At 33.4% G+C, this 22,929-nt stretch overlaps 1 protein-coding gene across 7 annotated transcripts in view; it reads right to left on the minus strand.

The window, feature by feature from the left end:
- The window catches only part of eIF2Bgamma (eukaryotic translation initiation factor 2B subunit gamma), a 234,200-nt gene that overhangs the window by 117,107 nt on the left and 94,164 nt on the right, over window positions 1–22,929 (minus strand). For all 7 annotated transcript variants that reach the window (XM_090410369.1, XM_090410364.1, XM_090410365.1 and 4 more), the window contains 2 exons: window positions 7,977–8,066; window positions 967–1,091 (listed from right to left, as the gene is read on the minus strand). In XM_090410369.1, coding sequence (XP_090266495.1) covers window positions 967–1,091; window positions 7,977–8,066 — 215 coding nt within the window. The remainder of the gene's footprint in view (window positions 1–966; window positions 1,092–7,976; window positions 8,067–22,929) is intronic.

Consider the following 22,929-nt stretch of genomic DNA (forward strand, 5'->3'; position numbering starts at 1 on the left):
AAAGACCTAAAGTATGAAAATAGGCAGGAACTTGGAAAAATCTAACTGCATTCTCAATGGTGAACCTATAGATCAAGTGAAATATATCTATTTAGGTAAAATATTTAGTGAAGATTGCAAATTAAATATGGTAACAGACAAGAGAATAAGCAAACTGGCATCATGGGGAACCAGTTCAATAAATGTATACAAAATAAGAGAGAAACTAGCGAAAACTTTACACTAACAATATACATAGCAATGTTTGAACTAATTTTAACTAATGGATCTAAGAGTTGGATTAGAAAAAAAATTGCTGATCAGAGACTGGAGATATATATATATATATATATATATATATATATATATATATATATATATGTGTGTGTGTGTGTGTGTGTGTGTGTTATTTCCAGTTTCTGATGCTATTATGAATATGATGATTAATGCTATTGGTTCACCTCTAAGGAGAGGTGAACCAATAGCATTAATAGCAGAATCATTTAAAATGAATATATTAGGAAGGAACCTGGCATTGTTCCATTTTAAGAATGTGTGAGCACAGTTAAAATAAGATGCTATGGTCAATTAAACAGAATAAGAGAGGAAAAGTTAGCAAAATAGTGTTTAAAGCCAAGATAATGGGGAAAATATCCAAAAACTACAAGCTAGGTGGATTGTGATACAGTAAAAAAGTGTTCAAACCCATTTTTACTTAAGAATTTAAGTTGGAAAACAGCTGATTAGAAATCAGAGATCAAAGGTATGAGAGTTCTATATGGGAGTTCTGTATGAAGCCAAAATATAAGACCTGATAATATCGGAGTGCTAACAAATTAGAATAATTTGGCAGAAATTATTGACAGGATACTAGTAATAATGGAAACTTAATCATGTAGTAATGTTATAATATCCTATATACTCCTTGAAGGTACATATCAGGAAGTTGATGATGATCATATGATTTTTTCCAAAATGATAACTCACCAATTTTTCTGTTCTGAGAATCTATAACTGCATTTGCTTCCTTTTCTGGATTTTTTTTCTTTTTATGCTGAAATTGTTTCCTCACCAACAGAGGGAGCAATTCCCCTTTTAATGTAGAAATGCGTCTGAAATTTAAAACAATAATAATAAATAAGAGTGAGGAAATGATCATAAAAAAGACAATTCTAAAACGTTTCTGTAGAAATTCCCAAACCCCCTCACTATGGTAATATACATGTCAGAAAGAAAGTGTGTTGTGCAATACTTAATGCTGAATCAATTTAATGTGAAGCCAACAAATACCTAGTTGTGAAGATATGTCAGGCATGAATGTTTTGTTTGTTCATGCGTAAAGGATTAAAATAAGAATATAATCTGAAGAACAAAAAGTTTCTATGATAGCAAGTATTCTTATACAGTGACAAAATCCAATACTATAATTCTATAAAAATTGAACTCAGAGCCATTTTTAGTATTTAATGGACAATTATATTATTCCTAATTCCCCCATTTTGAGATCTAATAGTAATCAATACCAAAATTAATTCAAATATGATAGCAAGTATTCTTATACAGTGACAAAATCCAATACTATAATTTTATAAAAATTGAACTCAGAGCCATTTTTAGTATATGTATTTAATGGACAATTATATTATTCCTAATTCCCCCATTTTGAGATCTAATAGTAATCAATACCAAAATTAATTCAAATTTTAGCAGAGATCCTAAGTACCAAATTCCATCAAGCTAGAAAGTCATTATCAACATTCCTTCTTTTTTTTTCCCCTTTGCAAAATTTTGTAAAGGGGCAAAATTTTTGTAAAGAAAAAAAAAAGTTGCCTGGATGAAAAATACTGTATTAAACATTGCTTATGAACAAATGCATGAGGGGCATTCTGAAAGTAATACCCATATATGCAAGTTGCCTTGAAACATGTCCAGACTTGTTTTGTTCCTTCATCTTTTTCTGTTACAGTTTAGCATGCAGTGCTAAACCACAGTTTTGTGGTATGAAATTGTGAGTGCTACTAAAATTTTCCACTAATTACATGATTTTTATAGTAAAGCAACCGTAGAGGTGAGTAGTGTACATCACTGAGCATGAAGCACAAGAAACAGTGACCAATATTAATGACCATTTGTAAAGTGGGCAGCAAAAACTGCAATTAATGATTTCCATGTTAGAAAACTTAGAAGTTTATCAGCAAAAATCAGAAAGTTAGAGATTATCTGCACTGAATTAGCATGAGTCAACCAAATTATTACAGAATGTAATAATTTGGTTGACTCATGCATTGTCATGTAAAATGAATTAAGTGTGCTCAGATTGACTCAAAGTTTGCTCCCAATTGTTTCAACATTGCTAAATGGAAGGTAATGCTTTCTCCCCAAAATTATGACTGGGGATGAAAGCAGAGTTCTTCATTATGATTCTGAAATGAAAATCCAATGTATCACACATTAAAGACCAAAAGGCTCAAAAACTCAATCTTCCATTCGAAAGTACACGTCGACTGTCTTTTGGGATAGCAAAGATGTAATTCAGCAGAAAAATTGTATGGATGACAATAAATTCACAAAGCTACATGAAGAGTGCAAGTTGAAACAATAAATTAAACATGCCAAGGAACAGCCAAGTATTTCAAACATGAAGCCGCATATGAATTTATCACCAGATAACCACTAACCTGCTCATTGGAGGTCTGAAGTGACTTGAAAAAGTTCTAGGTTTTATCTCTAGGACAGGGTTTCCAGACCAGGTACAAATGAATAAAAAATACAAAAAAGTAAAGAAATTCAATAAAAATAAAAATCTTAGCCAACCCACATTTCATGGGTGGAGTTGCATTAAAAAATAAAAAAATATATATATGGGGAAATTCACTTCAACAACTGTTGAAAATATTGCATTTAAAGTTGTGAAACATTCTCCATACACCCAAAGTTGGTTCCATCAGACTTCTGGTTATTTCCAAAATTGAAAACACATTTAAAGGGTAGTATCCATTTTGAAAATGATTAACAGGTCAAAACGAGATGTGAAAAAATTATTCTGAAAACAGCATGAAGGGTTCTAATAAGATGTCTGAAAAACTTAATGTGCAATGAAGAAAATGTATTAAAAGAGATGAGATCATACTCAGAAATAGTTTGTGAAAATAAGAGTCCCCTCCTGCTCCACTGATATATCTTTTTTGGGTGGGAAACTATCATGGACGCATTGCTTTCGGAATGCTCTCAGAGTTAACAGATAATTATAATTATTAAAATACAATACAAACATACCATTATAATTATTGTATGCAACATAAACTTATTGAGAAATATCATGCTATCTATGGCATACTTAAAGTGTTTAACAACTCTACTGGAATGACTATACTTTTGCAAAAATCTAATAAGTATGTCAAAAATTAGAAAAAGACTTGTGACATTTATTGCTTATGTGCTTTAGGTACGTAATTCTGTTTTGCTTAATTTTTTTGTCAATATAAAATGGTCTAACCAAAACTAACTTTACAAATTTCAACTGAGATCCTGAATACCAAATTTTATTAATTATCATCTACTGGGGAGGATTTAAAAAAAAAAAAAAGTCAGCAAAACTACAGAACAACTGCTCTAACAGTACTTATGATGTAGGAAAAGTACTTATGATGATATTAACAGAAAGAATAAGGAAACTAATTGAAAAAAATCTGGAAGATGAGCAACCAGGATTTAGAAGAGACCGAAGTACTATGCACCAAACATTAATGTTAAGATTAATTAAAGTTACTAAGAAATTATATTCTTGCTTGATCCTTTACCCAAGTGTAAGCAAACAAACCTATCATGGGATACTATGGCAACTGGTGGTAACATTAATTATAGAGAAATCTCTGTGTAAAAATAAAAATGTTTATACCTACCTGTTTACCTTCAGAAAGATGGATAGGTAGAAAAGCAAAACAAATATAAAATGGCTGTATGAATAGTGAAAAGTCTAAAATATATTACAATATGATTCAACATGTGGATCCAACAGAGAAAATAGAACAGCCATATTACTAATCCATATATCTCACTTATTTGAAGCCATTATTTTGATCTTAATGCTATCTGTATTATTGCAGCTTAGTATAAAGGTTTTTAATGAAGGACTAATAAATACCAATGAGTGAAATATTGACTATCTGATGTTAAGTGAACAGCTCTCGTTGTTCAAACTGTTATTAAAATATTCATCTCTTGCTATATAAGGCAATGTTTGTTTCACTATGATATAATTTTCATGTTGGCCCTACTACCACCACCACCATCAAATTTCGGACAGCCACCTATTTGACTCCAAGTAAGAAAAAAATCGAGCTTTTTTTTTTAATTTTTTTTTTTTTTTATGATGATGATGATGATCCCATGCATGAAATGTCATGAGAGAAATATAGGTCTCTCAAGTGATTAAGGAGAAAATGTAGTCTACTGATATGTTTCTTAAAGAGTGAGAGGTGATAATAAGTGGGGGTAGACTGTTCCAAAGAAAAGAGATGGATAGAATGAAGAAAGTTGATGAGAAGTTTGTTTGGAATGTCAGGAGTTGGACAGCGAAAGAGTGTTGACCAGTGGCGGCTCTAGTTCTTATATGGTTAAAAGAAAGTGGAGAAATGGTAGCAGCCAATTCAGAGGAGCAATGCCCATGAAAGTACATATGGGAAAGTGACTGAAGGGAGTTGTGAGGGAAGGGTCATCTATTAAGCTGATTGCCCTCTTCTGCATATCATCAAGAATTCTTAGTCTTGGGTGTTCAGCCCCAAATGTGGGAGCAATACTCCAAGGTTGGTTGGATGTGAGAATTATAGTGTTAGGAACTAAGAGGAAAAGAAGTAATGATTAGCACGGAAAAAAACACCAAGCTTTTTAGAGACTGAGTAGGCTATGTATGTAATATGTTTGTGCCAAGATAAACTGGATGAGACAGTCAACCCAAGAAGAGAAAGCTGATCTTGAAAGAAAATGGAAATGTTATAAAAAGTAAGAGGAAATGATGTGGGAATTTTCCTGAAGACAATAAGGCAGGATTCAATTTTCCTGGCACTGAAATTTACTAAGTTGTCTTCACCCCTGAGGATGTCAAGGAGATCAGTGTTTAAGTCATTGGTTAGAAAATCTTGAGGCATCTAACATTAGAGTAATACAGGGTTTCTCGAATGAGGAAGAGAAATGAAGAGTGCTCTCATCGACAAAATTGTGAATAGAATTTGAAGTCAGAGAGAAGGTAACTGATATCAAGGAGTAAGAGTGTGGATGCAAGTACAGGACCCTGAGTTACTCCAGCATTAATAGAGAAATCTGATGAGAGGAAGCCATCCTCTACACCATAGGTGGGTAACAGTGGGCCCATGGGCCGCATGTGGCCCGTAACATGATTTTGTGCAACACACGGCAGGATAAAACTATATTAAATTATATGTATTATCAATTTAGCTATTAGTTTCGACCGCAGATTTTCTGATTGATATACTAGTTATATTCATTATTTCTGATGATGGAAACAATTATATTCTCAACACGGAATCAAAATTGCTTTTAAAAGATTACTCAATTTATAAAATATACTGCTTCTCTGACTTCAGTAGTGGGAGCGGTAGATTTCTATGCGCTCCAGAGTAACGCATCATTGAAAATCACTTGCTCTGCCTCTAGTTACAGTGATCAGTTTCAGAGACTCAGTTTCACAGTTAACAGTGTTGCAGTCTGGTACCCTGGTCAGTTACTTCAGCCTTTGTGTACTATGAGTAAGAAATGTAAGATGTGTGAAGAAAACAGGTCATTTCAGGAGAAATGGGAAAATTAATTTCTGTTTATAAACAATAACGACAACAAACCACAGTGCCTTATGTGTGTGTTTGCAAGTATTGTCTATGCCCAAGGAATATAACCTCGAACACCACTACATACAGCACCATGCCGCTAAATACCAAGAATACGTCGGACAAGTACGTACTAAAATCGTGCGTAATTTGAAGAGAAAGGTTAGTGCTCAGAAATCTATTTTTACTAACATCAATATCAATACAAAAAAGCTCACTCTTGGCATCGTTTGTTGTAAGCACAGAGATAGCAAAAGCAAGAAAACATTATCTGATGGTGAATTTGTAAAACACTGTTCTGTGAAAATGACACCTGCATTTGGGGAAGATAAAATTGCCAGTGAGTTTGAAAGCGTCCCACTATCAAAACGAACTGTAACAAAAAGAGTCGAGGAAATAGGTTCTCACATATTAAATAAATTAAAAAGTGTTGTTATTACAGATTCAGCTTACTTCTCATTGGCTCTGGATGAATCAACTGACATAACAGATACAGCTAAACTTCTAATTTTCATTCGAACTGTTTCCAAAGACTGTTATTAATGAAGAGCTACAACAATCCCACAGCTATTGTGACAAATGGTGCCAAATCAATGCGTGGTACTCAAACAGGCTTAGTTAGCTTACTAAGGAAGGCTGGAATCAATTGCCCTGTATTGCATTGCATTATACATCAGGAGATGTATAATGTGGAAAGAGCAGTTTTCATAACATCCTCTATTCTGGAGATAGAGGATGTCATGAAAACTGTAATGAAGTGTGTGAATCTAATTACGGGCAGAAATTGGGTGTTGACACACTGCAAGTTTCTTTCTTTTCTAACAGAAATGGAAACAGAATATGATGATTTAGTGCTGCACACAGAAGTGCGTTGGCTAAGCAGAGGGAACTGTTTGAAACGGTTTTTTGCTTTGATAAAGGAAATAAAACAGTTTTTAGAGGAACACGAGAAGACAAAGAACTAATCACAAAACTATGTGATCCTCATTTTAACTTCTTACTCGCCTTTCTAACAGACATCACACACCACATGAATGAACTCAACGTGAAATTACAGGAACGTAACCAAACAATCTCAGATTTAGTTGGACACCTAGATGGGTTCGTAAGTCGACTGAAGGTTTTTAAATTCACCCTAGTCAGAGGAAACTTGGTACATTTCCTTTCCTGCAGGGAGTTGATGGAGGAGAGCCATGACATTGACTTCAAGTTTTCTGTGCCAATGTTAAACCAACTTTTGGAGCAATTCGGTAAGCGATTTTCTGGCTTCAGTGACATGTGGCCACAACTGACATTATTTAACCCAATGAAATGCAACATTTCAGAGCAGCATGACACTATTCAATTGGAGTTGTGTGACCTTCAAAGTGACCCCTTTTTCCAGTCAAGAGTGGAGATTGGCATTGACTTTTGGAAACTGGTACAAAGGGAAAAATATTCTGCATTGAGTGATTTCAGCTTGAGAATTGCATCTATGTTTGGAAGAACATACATATGTAAATGCACTTTCTCAACTATGAGGGTGGTTAAATCGTCACAAAGAAGCTGACTGACTGATGACCACCTTCAGGATTTGTTACAAATATCGTCATCCTTGTTGAAAATTGACTTTGATGAAGTTGTTGCCGCACATGAATGCCCAGTGTTCTCATTAAGTTGTGTTACATGTAAATAAACCAGAAATATGTAAATAAATTTAATTTAAAACTTATATTTAAATCAATCAAGTATTTTATATTGTTCTCCCAGTAGTAAAATGATTTAACAAATATAGTAATTCAATACATATAACTATTGCCTTGAAAAAATGCAGAGTTTATTTGTATTTAAGTTCTGTCTAAAAGTGTGCGGACCATGACGCTACCACTCATTATATATTGGCCCTCGTATAGAATGAAGTTGGCCACGCCTGCTCTACACGATGTATAGATTTTCTCTCGCAATGTTGGTTGGTAGTTCCCCATGTTATGCACCTGAAGAAGTCTTCTAAGAAGGCGAAACTAGTTATGCAGTTTATTTAAATTAAAATAGTGCTTCTATTTTTTATCTGTCAGCTTATAGTCATTCAATATGTATCAAAATAAATAAATAAATAACCTATTGCACACACATTTATAACTAATATAACCAATTAGTCATAACAATATATATACATACTCTTCAGCTGCTAAATAGTTCATCAAACCTTTCTTCATTATATACAAGTGAGCATCTGTGAGGTTATTGGATACATCAATTGATGGATATCTACAATACATATACACAAAAATCAGATTCACAAACATATATCCACTTTTTTCTTCTAAATTTCTTTCAACATAATTTTTCAAAAATGTAGGGGTTAAAGATAACAAAAACTTTACTAGGTGCATGCAACTGTCCATAAACAAATACAGAAAGTCGCCAACTTACGTAAGGGTTATGTTCCACAAGGTTGACATAACTCGAATTTTACTAAGTCAGATTTAAGCCCTCCCCCCCATTTGTCAATCACACCTTATTGCTTGCATGTTTACAGTAGGTGTATGAGGTAGTATATTAACATTTTTAAAGGCTATTTCTGTTAGTTTTATTCACAGGATGCATATGCAAATTAGATTTCACCATTTAATTATTAATGCAAGTAATATATTAACATATAAATAGTATCACGAAATATAACGCAATTGTTTAATTTGGCCATTCAACCCTCCTTATAAAATTATCAAGAGATCACTGAAAACAGTCGCTTCTTTCTTTTCTTCATAAGGCTCCTCAACACTAAAAGCACCATCTATTTCTTTTTGGAGTTTTAAGGCCACGAGGCAATAGGATCCATCCTCCAACTGTCTATACCTGCATTACCTAGAAGTGTTATGTTACAGAAGCATCATATTCAAAAATCTTGTGTGTGTACAGCAAGGGGGAAAACTTATGGTAAAGACATTTTTAATGCCTGCTGTGACACAAAAGTCAACTTAGAAAACTACTAAATACGCAGCAGGACACATTATGTATGTAGCACAGAAGAACCCATGCAATTTACAGACAAAAAATACCAGCTGTGGTGGTGGGCAGTAGATGGCGCTGATGTTGTTGATTGGTGGTAGAGGTTTGGTGTGGTGGTGGAGACGGAGAGTTGTACAATAGGTGTCCTCCCGCAATGAGTCTTTGGACTCCTTGGAGGTGTCACGAATAATAATAATAATAATAATTATTATCAGATAAGTACCAGATAAATTTTTTTCTTTATAAATTTAATTTTCAACTATAGATCAAATTCAGTGCCCTTATGCATGAGTTCACTTTTATACTTCTGTTCCTTTTTCCAGTCATGTACCCAGCATACACAAACACTAAAAAAATCATAAAAGCATATGAATACAAATACACAGCATGTCCATATCGAATAGAAAGGAAGGCACATGCTTGAATGATAATGAAATTTTTATAAGTCAAATTTTTTTTGTAGTCCTTTCAGGATAATCTGTGCAAGTCTGAATTTAAGTAAGTCAGGAATTGCCTGTATAAGTTTTCTTGTAATTTAATAATAATAATACTGATATTCAATGGTGTGTTACATATCCATATAACACTGCATGAAAGATTCCAGGTTCAATATTTCAAATTCCTGAAATCTTTCAAGTCACTTTAGACCTCTACTCTATTTTCATCTTACTTATGGAGGGTAGCAGTTTCACACCAGACAATGAAATCAATCTCCTACCTAAAGATACTACATGCATGCATCCATGCTGCAGTGGGATTTAAGCTCACTGGAGAATGAATGTGTTATTGGCCAGGCCAACAAAACAAGCATAAAATAATGACTGTTTATTTATTTATTTAATCAATTCCATTTCCTCCTGTTTCATCAATTGTAAAATACTATCACCAAACTTTTCCAGCAAGGTTAATTCTACATGAAGTTTTTTTTTTTTTTAATCATAATGAATCCATTTGTTGATATTATTAAATGGAATTAGAGGTGCTCCAGATTGACCAGACAAAATATAATGCCTCTATTTAATAAAAAATAACATAATATTTTTTTAACAAAAAAAAAACAGATGCAACATCACTAATCACTTTATAGAACTCCTTCTTACTTACTGAAACATATTAATAAATGGAAAGTAGTATGGGCAAATAAATTTTTTGCACAAAGAGTAGGGTTTTGCATGATTTATCAGGTCCTGTATATGTGTGTGTGTGTGTGTGTGTGTGTATATCAATGGAATCCCATACCCATTTTAGTTGAGTGTGCTGTCATGTAACCAACCCACGCTACAAAATTCACATTAATTTGACCAAATTATTGCATTTTTATCAATGTATGAAAGTTTAAAGAGTGCATAGGGCATCAGTGCTCATCTTAATTGGTAAAATGCAATTAGTTGTAGGAAAACTTGGAATACTTTAATTTATCATTAATTGTAACCAAATCTGAATAGAGTAGGGGATATGTATGTTTTAAGATATGTTCTTCTTCTTCTTTGGCACTACAGCCCGATGTAGGGGCTTGGCCTCCCATTTCTGGGTTTCATAACTCACTACAAGGTGGGGGTCGTTACCCCTCAACCTCAACCATGTGTAATTGGCTGAGCGACGTTGTGTTCTTAAGACTGGCTTGCCTGCTTTGCAGGAGGAAAAACTCCAGATAAACTGGGGAGAAAACCCTGCACTCCACGCTCAAGACCGGCTAACTTGGCTGTGTCTAAGAAAGATCCTTAGCTCCTCACTTCAGCGACGAGAATCAAACTCAGGACACCCCTTTCACAGGCATATGGTTGCAGAGTGCGTAACCACTCAGCTAACTGTGCGGACTTTAAGATATATTAGAAAACAATAATAAAGGAGAATGATCTATTTGGTTTGTATATTTGAATTACTCAACAGTGTAAATTTGTGAACCATCATTTATAAACCATGTGAAAATGGGAAATGTAAAGGAAAGAATAAGTGAGTAGAAATACTTTCATTAATGGCAAAAGAATTATTATTAATTACATTTGTGATATGTGTATCCTAAAAGTTGCTGGGTAGAGTGAATAATATGCGATCCCATTAAGTCTAGATATGAATAAGTGAATTTAAGATGACATAAATAAAAAAAAAATTGACGAGGAGAGGGAAAGATATTTGTTTGTAAAGTAAAAATAAATATCCATATACATTTAGAATTGAGTTAAAAACTACACGGAGAGGCTAATCCAATGAACTAACAATGTTCATAAATAAAGTAAGGTGATTCATTTAGGCATGGCAGGAATACATGTGGTTTGATGGAGCAGCAAATCATCTCGTAAAATTTGTTGTGTATCTGAAAAGACTTTTAATGGGATTATATTGATCAAGTGCATATAATAAACAACTATGTTATACCAACTAGTTTCACCAACTAAGGCTGTTGGCATCTTCAGGGTACATAACTGATGTAAGGCACTAAAAAGTAAAAAGCTGTTACAAACTATAATCAACCGATTCCAATTATATTAAACAAAGAACAGAGCGCGTACAATACATGCATAGAGTGTACATGATATCACTTGTTGTTATTTAGGAACGTTCTATAGTTGGCACTATAATTCAGTTCTGGCAACTTGAAGGATCTGATAAGGGTCTTCCAGATCATGGGCAAGATTAGTCCTTGGTTCCTGTTAAGGTTTTGTATACAGCGGGCAACTGTTGTGGCCTCCTTAAAAATTCGGGAGCAGAAGCCCTCCTCCATGTAAGGAATTGTGCTTCTATCCCACTCTATGGTATGGTTTGTTCTTGAGAAATGAAAAGCTAACCCCGATTTTTCTTCTCTGTTATTATTGAAGTCACCATGTGTTCTTTTTGCCTAATTTCAAGGCTCCTTGAAGTTTGGCCGATGTAATTCAAGCCGCACGAGCAGGGTATTTGAATTACATCGACCAAACTTCAAGGAGCTTTGAAATTAGGCAAAAAGAACACATAGGTAACGTCAATAATAACAGAGAAGAAAAATTGGGGTTAGCTTTTCATTTCTCAAGAACGAACCATACCATAGAGTGGGATAGAAGCGCAATTCCTTACATGGAGGAGGGCTTCCGCTCCCGAATTTTTAAGGAGGCCACAACAGTTGCCCGCTGTATACAAAACCTTAACAGGAATCAAGGACTAATCTTGCCCATGATCTGGAAGATCCTTATCAGATCCTTCAAGTTGCCAGAACTGAATTATAGTGCCAACTATAGAACGTTCCTAAATAACAACAAGTGATATCATGTACACTCTATGCATGTATTGTAAGCGCTCTGTTCTTTAATATAATTGGAATCGGTTGATTACAGTTTGTAACAGTTTTTTACTTTTTAGTGCCTTACATCAGTTATGTACCCTGAAGATGCCAACAGCCTTAGTTGGTGAAACTAGTTGGTATAACATAGTTGTTTATTATATGCACTTGATCAATATAATCCCATTAAAAGTCTTTCCAGAGCTTTTTGGTCAAGAAAATTAAACGTTTTTTAACATTTGTTGTGTATGTTATGTGTATTTCTATGGTTTATGTATATTTTGCTTCATTTTCTAAGAATTTTCTTTTGTTTACTGAAACTCAGTATATATTTTATGCAATAATAGGATACATAATATCTGATCATTATCAGAATTATCCACACTTTCGGAAATTCTACATTCATTAGTTTTATTTATTATTATTTTATTTATTTAGTGTCAGCAGACCTTCTGTCTTATCAATAATAGACATCTCACATATGCTAGTATTTTGTTGCAGATTAACACCTTCTTATAATACACAAAAGTATTAATTTTTATTCAGGAACAGATACATTTTTATAAGTATATCTGTTGTTTCCAAAGACTAGAGTAAAAATGTCTCTATACCAGTGTTTCTCAACCTGTGGTCTGTGATGATAGGGCAGGTCGTCTGCAGGCAGACTTAAATTAATTAAATAAATATACATTTTTTAATTATCCAAATAAAAAAAATTAAAATTGAATAAGTAAAAATTATTGAAATCAAATGGAGACTTAAAAAAAAAAAAACAGCATCAGAATGTTCAAAGGCGGAAGCAATAAAACTATATTGCTTCACCCCTCTTTTATTATTCATCATTCTGCTGCTACAAATTTAGCAGCAGAATGATGAATAATAAAAGAGGGGTGAAGAGAACAACAATATAGTTTTATTGCTTCCACCTTCCCTTGCTGTTTTGTCAGCTTTGAAGTGAACATGTGTTATCCACATTTCAACCAATTGCTTGTTGTTTATTGATTTTTATTATTGAAAGTTTCCCTCCTTCAACCAAGCAGTATATCTTCAGAAGTGCTAAGAGATACTTGGAAAAAGTGTGTCATGAGTTAACCCCAGTATTTATATATTTTTCAGAAATGTTTTTTAATAATGGAAAAGTGGATTAGAACTAGGACTTTGAAAAGAAGAGCAAATGAAGCAGGTGATGCTAACTCTAATTGTGATACACATGTTGAAATGGCGAGTAAATCTGACACTATTAAAGTAGAAGAAACAAGCAGTTCAAAGAAAAAATACGGTGTTTTTTTTTTTTTTTTGTGGAGATAAAAGTGAACAGAAACCTCAATGTGTTTTGTGTTATGAAGTGTTGTCGAACGAGTGCATGAATCCTGCGAAACTCTGACGACATTTAGAAACTAAACATTGTGATGTGAAAAATAAGCCACTTGAATTTTAGGGACAATAAATCATGGGAAAGATATAGTTTCGACCATGGGTTCCATTAATAGCAAAGCACTGGAAGCATCTGTTAGATCCTGAATGAAGGAATCTTGCAAAGAAATCATTCATTCATTGTCTAACATACTAAACTACACAAGCAAAGAGAAATACCTGCACATCAGCTGAAATTAAAGTGAAACTTCTTCACATATGTATAAAATTGTATTTTATTTTATGTACCATGTATTTTAATCTATTGTGATCATACCAAAATCGAAATAGAGATTGTCTTAAAAGAGGAATTTGTTAATATGATTTAAGCCTCACTTTAGCTGTATAGAATGATTGTGAGCCACCAGATAGATATTAAGTAACAATTCATAGAAGGTATACAACTCCACGCGTTCAGCGTAACGCCGGAGGCAGTAGCTTACGCAGAAAGTACGTTGATGTGAATTCCGTGAATACAAGAGTATAACAGCAAAGGGGAGAGCAAGGGATGAACCCAAGGGGAGAAAAGATACAGGTCATGTGCAAAGGGGACTCCGAAAAAGGGGGCGCTCGAATGAAGAATATAAGGGAATGAGCACCATATCGGCTCTCCCTTGTCTTATCGTTTTTCCTGGTTCATGGTTCAGAAGTTAGTCGGTGGTTCAAATAAGGGGGAATGAAGTGTCAGTGCTATGATGTCAGACGGCAAGCTTTCCTGAGAAAGTTGTAGGATTCCACGCAGAGCTGAAGGTGAAATTTTCCAGTGCTGCTAGCACTTAGGAGGACGAAGGACACTAGCAGCACTGTAAACACAGTGCTGCTAGCATCCTTCGCCCTCCTAAGTGCTACAAGATGCATTTTTATTATTTTTTATACAAAATAAAATTGTATAGGAGTGTTGATGATAAAATTAAATATTACAAGCAAATATAAATAAATTAATTTTTTATATATCAAGAAAAATTCAGGGTGCTGCAGTTCCGCAGTGCCTATGCACGAGCCGCCCCTGATAGGAAGAATACATTGGTTAAAAACTTTTCTTTTCAGGCATAATGGTAGTTGGCTTTTGAATATTGAATGTAATTTTCCAAATGCTTTCCACCCAAGCATTGTGCGTCTTTTAATTTCATCCATGATATTTTGTTCCATTGATATCTATTGTCCTAAGTATATGTAATGATCTACTTGTTTAATTTCATCATTATTGATTTTTATTATTTCTGGTGGACATAGATATTGAACACAACTTGGGTCGTCTTTAGGTTTATCTTTAGTCCAGTTGTTTTGCTAGCAATTTGGAGTTCTTGGATACAAGTCTGTAATTCATGCACAGTTGAAGTAAAGATAAAGACATCTGCGAAGTGTAAATGGCTTAAATATCTTCCATTGATCTTCAGACCTTTCCTTTCCCAATCAAGAAGTTTGAATATTTCTTCTTGGCATGCTGTGAATAATTTCGGAGAGAGATTTTTCCATTGAAATGAATTGCTACTGCTGTGGCGCTGATGTATGCTGATTTGATGGTCCTGACATATAGCTCCTCCACTTGTTGGTTTCGTAATGCTTTAAGTATTGCACAAGCTTTAAGTGAATCAAAGGCTTTCTCATAGTCAATAAAATCAAGACATAGTGGTAATTGATATTCATTACACCATTCAATAATCTGCTGTACAACTTTGAATATGGTCCATTGTACTAAAGTCCCTCCGAAAGCCTGACTGTTCTTTTGGTTGTGCTAGGTCTAGAGTCGCACAAAGCCTATGAGCTAAGACTTTTGTAAACACTTTGTAAACCACTGATAGTAAACTGATATGTCGGTATTTCATCAAGTCTTCTATCTCACCTTTTTTATGTATCAGAATTAGGGTAGCCTTCTTCCATCTTGTTGGTACATCATTTTTCTTCAGGCATAAAGTAAATAGTTTTGCAAAGAGTTTGTAGATTATTTCCCCACCTGTTTTTAGAAGTTCCGCTATAACTCCATCCTCACCTGCAGCTTTCCCATTTCGCAAGCTTTGGATGCTCCACATAACTTCTTCTGGTAGAATCTGTGGCACTTCAGTAATTTCATAGTTGTCTTCTTCTTCATTTAATTCATCATCCTGATATAATACTGAATAAAATTCTTCAATTCTTTTTGCAATAGCATATCTATAATTGGTTATGGTCCCATCTTGTAGTTTACTGCAACTATCCATTTATTGCTGTTCATGAATTGCTGTTTGGCTTTTTTTGAGACTACGGTTGTTTTCAATTGTTTGTTATATGAATTTACAATTGAATTTTCTTATTTCTTCTGTGGTATATGCTTTCTGGTCATTGTACACAATTCAGTATATTCTATTTTATTCTGTAGGTTAAATGATTGTTTCATTTCTCTTCATTTCTTCATGAGCTGTTGTTTCTTCAGAAATTTTGTCTTGTTTCTGTTCTGTGGTACCAGCTATTTCAAGTGAGCATTGTAAAAGATTTTGGGTAATAATGTCATTACTTTCTGATGGTTCAGCACATTGTCATCTATAATAAGATTTTTAAATCTATTGTTTAGTTCATGTTGGAATATTAAAAATTCGAATTTTTTAATATTGAGTTTGTGTGCATCTATGTTTTGCTTTGATCTTTGAAACATTTTTCTTCTTTCTTTTTGGCAGTTTATTTGAATCTTACCGTGTACCATATGATGGTAACATCCAATGTTGAAGGTATTTATAACAGGGCAGTCTTGAAAGATGTTTTTCTTATTGCTGAGGATTAAGAATTTCACTAGTTTTGCCATTAGGACTTTTCCATGTCCACTTCCTGTTTTTTTTTTTTTTTCTTGAAAAACGAATTCATGATGTACAGGTTTTCTTTTTCTGCAAATTCTATTAAGCTCTCCTCTATTGTCTCTCATCCCATATCCAAAATTTCCCATTGAGCTTTCATCTGATTGTTGTATACAAATTCTAGTATTAAAGTCTCCCATTACAATTCTGAAATGATGTTTTTCTTTATTGTAAAGTTGGGATACATCATGATAGAAGGCTTCAATTTCTTCATCAGTATGACTTATTGTTGGTGCATAGACTTGGATGTTCCTTAAGAGTGCATCTTTTTTGAGATTTGAACAACAATACATGCTATTTGATCAGATATACTGTCAAATTATATTATGCTGTTATTCAATTTTTTGTTGATTGTGAATCCAACTCCACTGATTCTTTCCTTATCTTGGCCTCTATAATATAGTATGTCTCCATTTTTTAATTGAAGAATTTCTTCATCATTACATCTAACTTCACACAGTCTCTGAGAATGTCTCATTTTAGTCACTTTAGCTCTTCTGTTAGTTCTGTTAGCTGGGTTTCACTGCTCAGAGTCCTACAGTTTAAAGTTCCAAGGTCTAGTTTCCAACGGCAGCATGATCTGGTTACCAGGGAATTATTAGCATCCTCTGCCTTCATATTTAACTGTCTGCTGCTGTAGGAAGTAACAATCTGGCCTCTGGGAAATGAGGGCCATTTTATTTCTGTTTGATTCATCTTGGAAGATTAGGTCATAAATTCACCACGCTGGCCTACTGAGGGTTGGTGAATGGCAATATTTTTACATGGGATCGCCGGCCTCAAAATCACTGGTCCATGGCTCTTTATTTAATATATTCAAAGCTGCCCTGATATCCAATAGATGGTAGTCAGGATTTTCCCCTTATTCGCCACCTTGGGGACATGCTCGGTAGCCAGTGGGAGCCTCGAGTTTTATATATATATATATATATATATATATATATAACCTGAAATCAATTTGAATTGCATTTCAGATATTCGATATCATCCAGACACTTAACAAATGCTAATTTTAGATATAAAATTCTACCAAAGAGGTGTAACTAACATATCATATAACATCTTTAACACGTTCATTGCCAACTATGAGTATACTCGTAGTTGGTATATGAGCCACACAAGCCAGCTACACAACAAGATTAATTACCTGTAATGACCTTGAAGAAGTGAAAATGCTTGGCTTGTAGAGCTAGCAGCAAAACTGTGTATACTCATAGATGGTACATGCTCTGCACAAGCCAGCTACGAGTATACTCGTATGATGCTTACCGCTGGCAACGAGATTACCCATACTGACCTTGAAGAAGTGAAATTGCTTGGTGTATGGGAACAAACTAAGCCGAAGTAGCATGGCAGCAAACGTGTTAATGACATCAGCTATAGCACTAATGATATCATTTTGAACTGTGGAACAAGTTCCTTGAAATACAGTTGAATCCTTTAAATCAGCACTTCCCAAACTGTGGGAAGTGCTGATTTAAAGTACGCGGCCCCCTTGGGGGGCCATTAGCTTTGTTGAGGGGGACCGTGAGATAATGAAAACAAATTTAAAATGTTTTAAGACTAAGTGTGCCATGTCAAATGTGCATGTAAGATGCTAAAAATGTAATATTTGCATTTGATTTTTGCAATATTCGCTGTGTATGTTTTGTATTGAATATAAATACAATAACTATTATAATAATATATGTCTGTATTACGAATTTTTTTTCGATAGGGCCATGAAATATTTTAATTTTTCCAAGGGGGCCTTTGCATCCATAAGTTTGGAAAGCACTGCTTTAAATGACTATCTAAAAGAAGATCATAATCACGGAGCACATTTAAAAATTCTATATAATTTCCTAGATTAGCTAAATCTTCAGACTCATCAAAGAAAGCTCTTGCTTAACCAAATAGCATACAGCATCAATTAATCTTTTTAAAAATGTCTATTTTTTCTTTACCTCTTCGTTATGACGGTAACTTCAGATTTTCTTTGTTTGTCAAGGAGAGTGTCAATTCTTTGTTTTATATCTTAAGATTTAAAAATGACTGAACATATGATAAGGAGTGCTCATGTTTTTGCACTGCTGCTGTTAAATGATTAAAGTCAGAATATCCATTCTTATTCCAAATGCCTTTTTTCTTTGAAAAATAATAAACAAGACCAACAAAAAAAGTCTTGACTGCACTTCACATCCAGTTAATTAACCATTCTACTGCATTGTATTGTGAAATAGAGAAGTGTCTCATATACTCAAAATTAAAGATATAAGAAATTAAATACTTGGTTTAATCCTTTATCCAAGTGTAAGCAAACAAAGTTTGCACCTGAAGTATCTTCAGGACTGGGGCAACTCATGGTAAAGGTGATATGACTTCACATCACTTGCCTTCACATCACTTTCAACAACTTTCAACAGTCTCATATACTCAGTTTTTACATCTTTGTATTTGCTCAGCAAGTCTGGATGTGGAGGATGGGCATATCTCCTTTGATTACAGTCTACAATCCACAAAAGTTCTGGCAGAAAACAGGACATTCATTAGATTGTCAACACGGTTTCCCATTGTAAATATGGGCAAAAAAAAGTTATACATTTATGGAAAATAATATATTAAAAACTTGTCTATGTTATATATAAACACTTGCCTTCCATGTCAGTTCACACTTCATGCATGCAAAACAGATGAAACTCAGAAAACAAAACCAGCAACTCATGATAAATGACATTCAGTCAGATTGGTTGATATTTCTATTGATATTGGTCACTGATTTCTAGATGCTATTGTCACAGTGCTCACCCTGCCTTGCCTTCTGGGCAGTTTGATACCGCTGGAACGCTAAGAATTTGACCCACTGCACCATCTGTACGTCTGATCAAAGGGCTCAAAGATATATTTATTTTGAATGCAAACCCAGGCTATTAATGCAATGTGATGCAATGTTTACAAGTCAAAAAGTGTCCTCTTCATGAAGCATTATTATATTGTGTTTAATTTTAAGAATCCTTCAAAGCTAGGAAACAATTAGGGGTCTTTAATGGGAATATATGCAAAAATATATCAGTTATATTACTATTCCATGTGTGGCGCACACCTAGCACAGTCAGAATATTTGCCCTTGATTGATTGATATATATATATGTGCGTGTGTGTGTGAGAGAGAGAGAGACTCCCACTAATGAGAGGCTGTAAACCTATGCCACATGTACTGATTTACCATAGGTAGGTAAAGATTTTTTTTTCTTAATAATGGTGAAAGGGAATGACATAAAACATGGTGGGCAAGTCAGATCTGTTAATAACATTCAAAGAGAGAGTGTGGCACTACTGTTGCCTCACAGGTGATTCCAGTTGCAGGATGGTAGCTACTGTGCGAGTGTGGTCCCAAACAGGTGTCTGTGAAGTTATTCATTTTTTTGCAAGCAAAAAATAGAGCTTAAAAAATATCATGTTTTGTTTTGTTTTTTGTGATTCCTAATGGTAGCGATGTAACACTGCCAAAATATAGGAAGGTATTAATTAAAGTTTTTTATAAATAATATTGAAGTACATTGTCATTTCCTGAAAAAATGAAAGCTATATATAACCAATGTATAAACTTATCTATAAGAATTAAGGAAATTCAGGGAACGGTAAACGAAATTAGAAAAAGGAACACATAATGAAAATTGCAACATGGAATGTCAGAAGCATTACACACAAAGAAGAGGAACTTGATGAAGGACTAAACCAAGCTAACATAAACATATGTATAGTAAAGAAATAAAGGAAAAATCATAAAGGTACAAAAGAAACAAACAACTATATACAAATTTACAGTGGGGTTAAAAAAAAAAAAAAAAAAAAAAAAAAAAAAAAAAAAAAAAAAAAGAAGAAAGAGCAAAAGCAGGTATAATGATTATGGTACATAAATCACTAAAGAACAATATTATATATTACAACTATTTGAATGTACTATTTACGACAAGCAAGAGATTTAAATTCCAGAATAGGAAACAAAAAATACAAAATAAACATAGGTAAATTTTTCAAAGATACATGTAATCAAAATGGTCGTAGATTGTATGATTTTGTCATTTATAATAATGACAAAATCATACAGTCTACAAATTTACAATAATGAATTCAGCATTTAAACACAAGGAAATACATAAATATACTTGGTCAGCCAGAGGATACAAATCAGTAATTGACTACGTTATCACAATTTAAATTAGCGGAATTAATTTTTGAAGTAAGAACATATCGAGGCTTTGAATTAAACTCTGATCATTATCATTATATGGTATCAACAAAAATTAGATTTAAACCAAAGTGGCTAAAAACACATAAAATTGAAAATTCTTACCAACCAAGCTACAAAATTTCTTCATTACAGGATCCCCAAGTTAAGACAACAATATCAAAAATGCACAAACTTAAAAACAGAAACCACACATGAATCAAGTGACATAGAAGATGAATGGGAAAATCTGAAACAAATTCTCACAAAAGCAGCAACAGAAACCTTAGGATTAAAGCACAAATGGATTAGAAAAAGAGGACTAGAATGGAACAAAGAAATAGAAAAATATAATAAAAGCAAAAAAGGACAGGTACCAGAAATGGCTAAATTCAAAAACAACAGAAGCAAAAATAGAGTATAAAAGAAACAGTGCAATTGCAAAACAAGAAGTAAGGAAAAAACATAGAGAGAGAGATGAAACAATCTCATAACAGAACTAGAAAAGGATTTATTTAAGCCACAAACCAAAACCTATAAAGTAATAAAATACAGCGAATAAAGAAATAAAAGAAAACAAAAATACAAACAATAGATTTAGAAAAATGGGTGATCTATTTCCAAAATCTCTGGACAGATGAGAACAATGAAATAAGATTTTATAAAACAAAGAATGACCTAATAGAAAATATCACAATGTTAGAACTGAAAAATACAATAAAGAAGATGAAAAATAAGAAAACACCAGGAGAAGACAATATAAATATAGAACTATACAAAAATGCAGGTGAAAAATTTTATGAAAGACTTCTGAAATTTTTTAATATGGTTTGGATGTCTGGAAAAACTCCTAACTCTTGGAAAAAAAGAACTGGTTATCCCAATCTATAAAAAAGGAAATAAAGAAAATTGCAATAACTATAGAGGAATTAGTCTGCTGAATACAGGATATTACAACTGATATATGCAGGAATATTAAAAGAGAAGCTAAGCAGTATTGTAGAGAACAAACTACTAGAAGAACAAAATGGTTTCCGAAAATGTCGATCCTCATAGATCTAATTTTTACTAATATAAAATTATTAATAGAAAAGAGAATAGAATTTCAAAAAGAAACACATGTGGTCTTTATTGATTATGAAAAAGCCTTTGACAAAATTAGCAGACAAAAATTGTTTAAAATATTAACCGATTTAAACATACCAAACCAACTTTTACAATCCATTCAAGAAATATATACAGGAAATAAAATAGCAATTAAATTAGAACACATCTCAGAATGGAAAGATATATCAAGAGGAGTATGACAAGGATGTACCCTCTCGCCTCTGCTTTTCAATATATATATATATATATATATATATATATATATATATATAAAAAAATTATAACAATCTAGAAAAAGTATAACCCATTTGGTATACAAATAACCCCACAAATGAAGATAGATACACTACTATTTGCAGATGATCAAATAGTATTAGCTACATCAGAAGATGATTTACAAAGATCATTAAAATCAATAAATGATATCTCAAAACAATATAATATGACAATATCTAAAGAAAAAAACAAAAATAATGGCATTCAAAGGAGAAAACCCAATAAGAAGTAAAATAGTGACAGATAATAAAATATTAGAACAAGTAAATATTTTCAGATACTTGGAATGTGATTTATCCATATGAAGAAGAAGAAGAAGACATTGACATCAAAATATCAAACTTCGTCAAAGTAAATGGCATAATAAATAATATATTTAAGCCATCCCTAGTACAAAAACACACTAGAATCAGACTATATAATGTCTTGTCAAAACCAACTCTATAATACAGAAGTGAAACATGGACCATAAAAAGGAAAGATGAAAAACGAATTCAAACAGCTGGATATACCAAGTGGGACCATAAAACAAATGAAGAAATTTTACAATCCCTGAAAATAAAACCAATTAATTACTACATAAAACAAAAATGGCTAGAACATTTAAATTGAATGGAAAACAGCAGACTACCAAAATTATCATACAAATACAAAATAAGTGGGGGAAAAAAAGAATCAGAAGACCAAGAAAGAGATGGCATGAGACCAGAACAGTCTACTTGGCCTAAAATCCATGCAGAAGAAGAAGACAAGAATTAAGACATTAGCTGTCGAAAATTATGAAACACACAAGCAATCTTTAGAATGAAGAGGAACAGAATATAAAATTAGTGAGAGGAGGTCATTAATGTAAAGGAGAAAGAGTTTGAGTGAAAGAGCAGAACCATAGGATACCCTAGCATTTATAGAGATATATGATGAGAGGAAGCCATCCACCATGACATAATAAACAACCAGAGAAGAAAATGTCAACCCAACCAAGGCAAGAAAGATACCATTAGATGGCAGCTTGGTAAAGAGGCCGCTATGCTGGACACG

Source organism: Typopeltis vanoorti, chromosome 20 (assembly GCF_054136105.1).
Source record: "Typopeltis vanoorti isolate ZY-2024b chromosome 20, IOZ_Tvanoo_1.0, whole genome shotgun sequence".
Classification (NCBI taxonomy): Eukaryota; Metazoa; Arthropoda; class Arachnida; order Uropygi; family Thelyphonidae; genus Typopeltis; species Typopeltis vanoorti.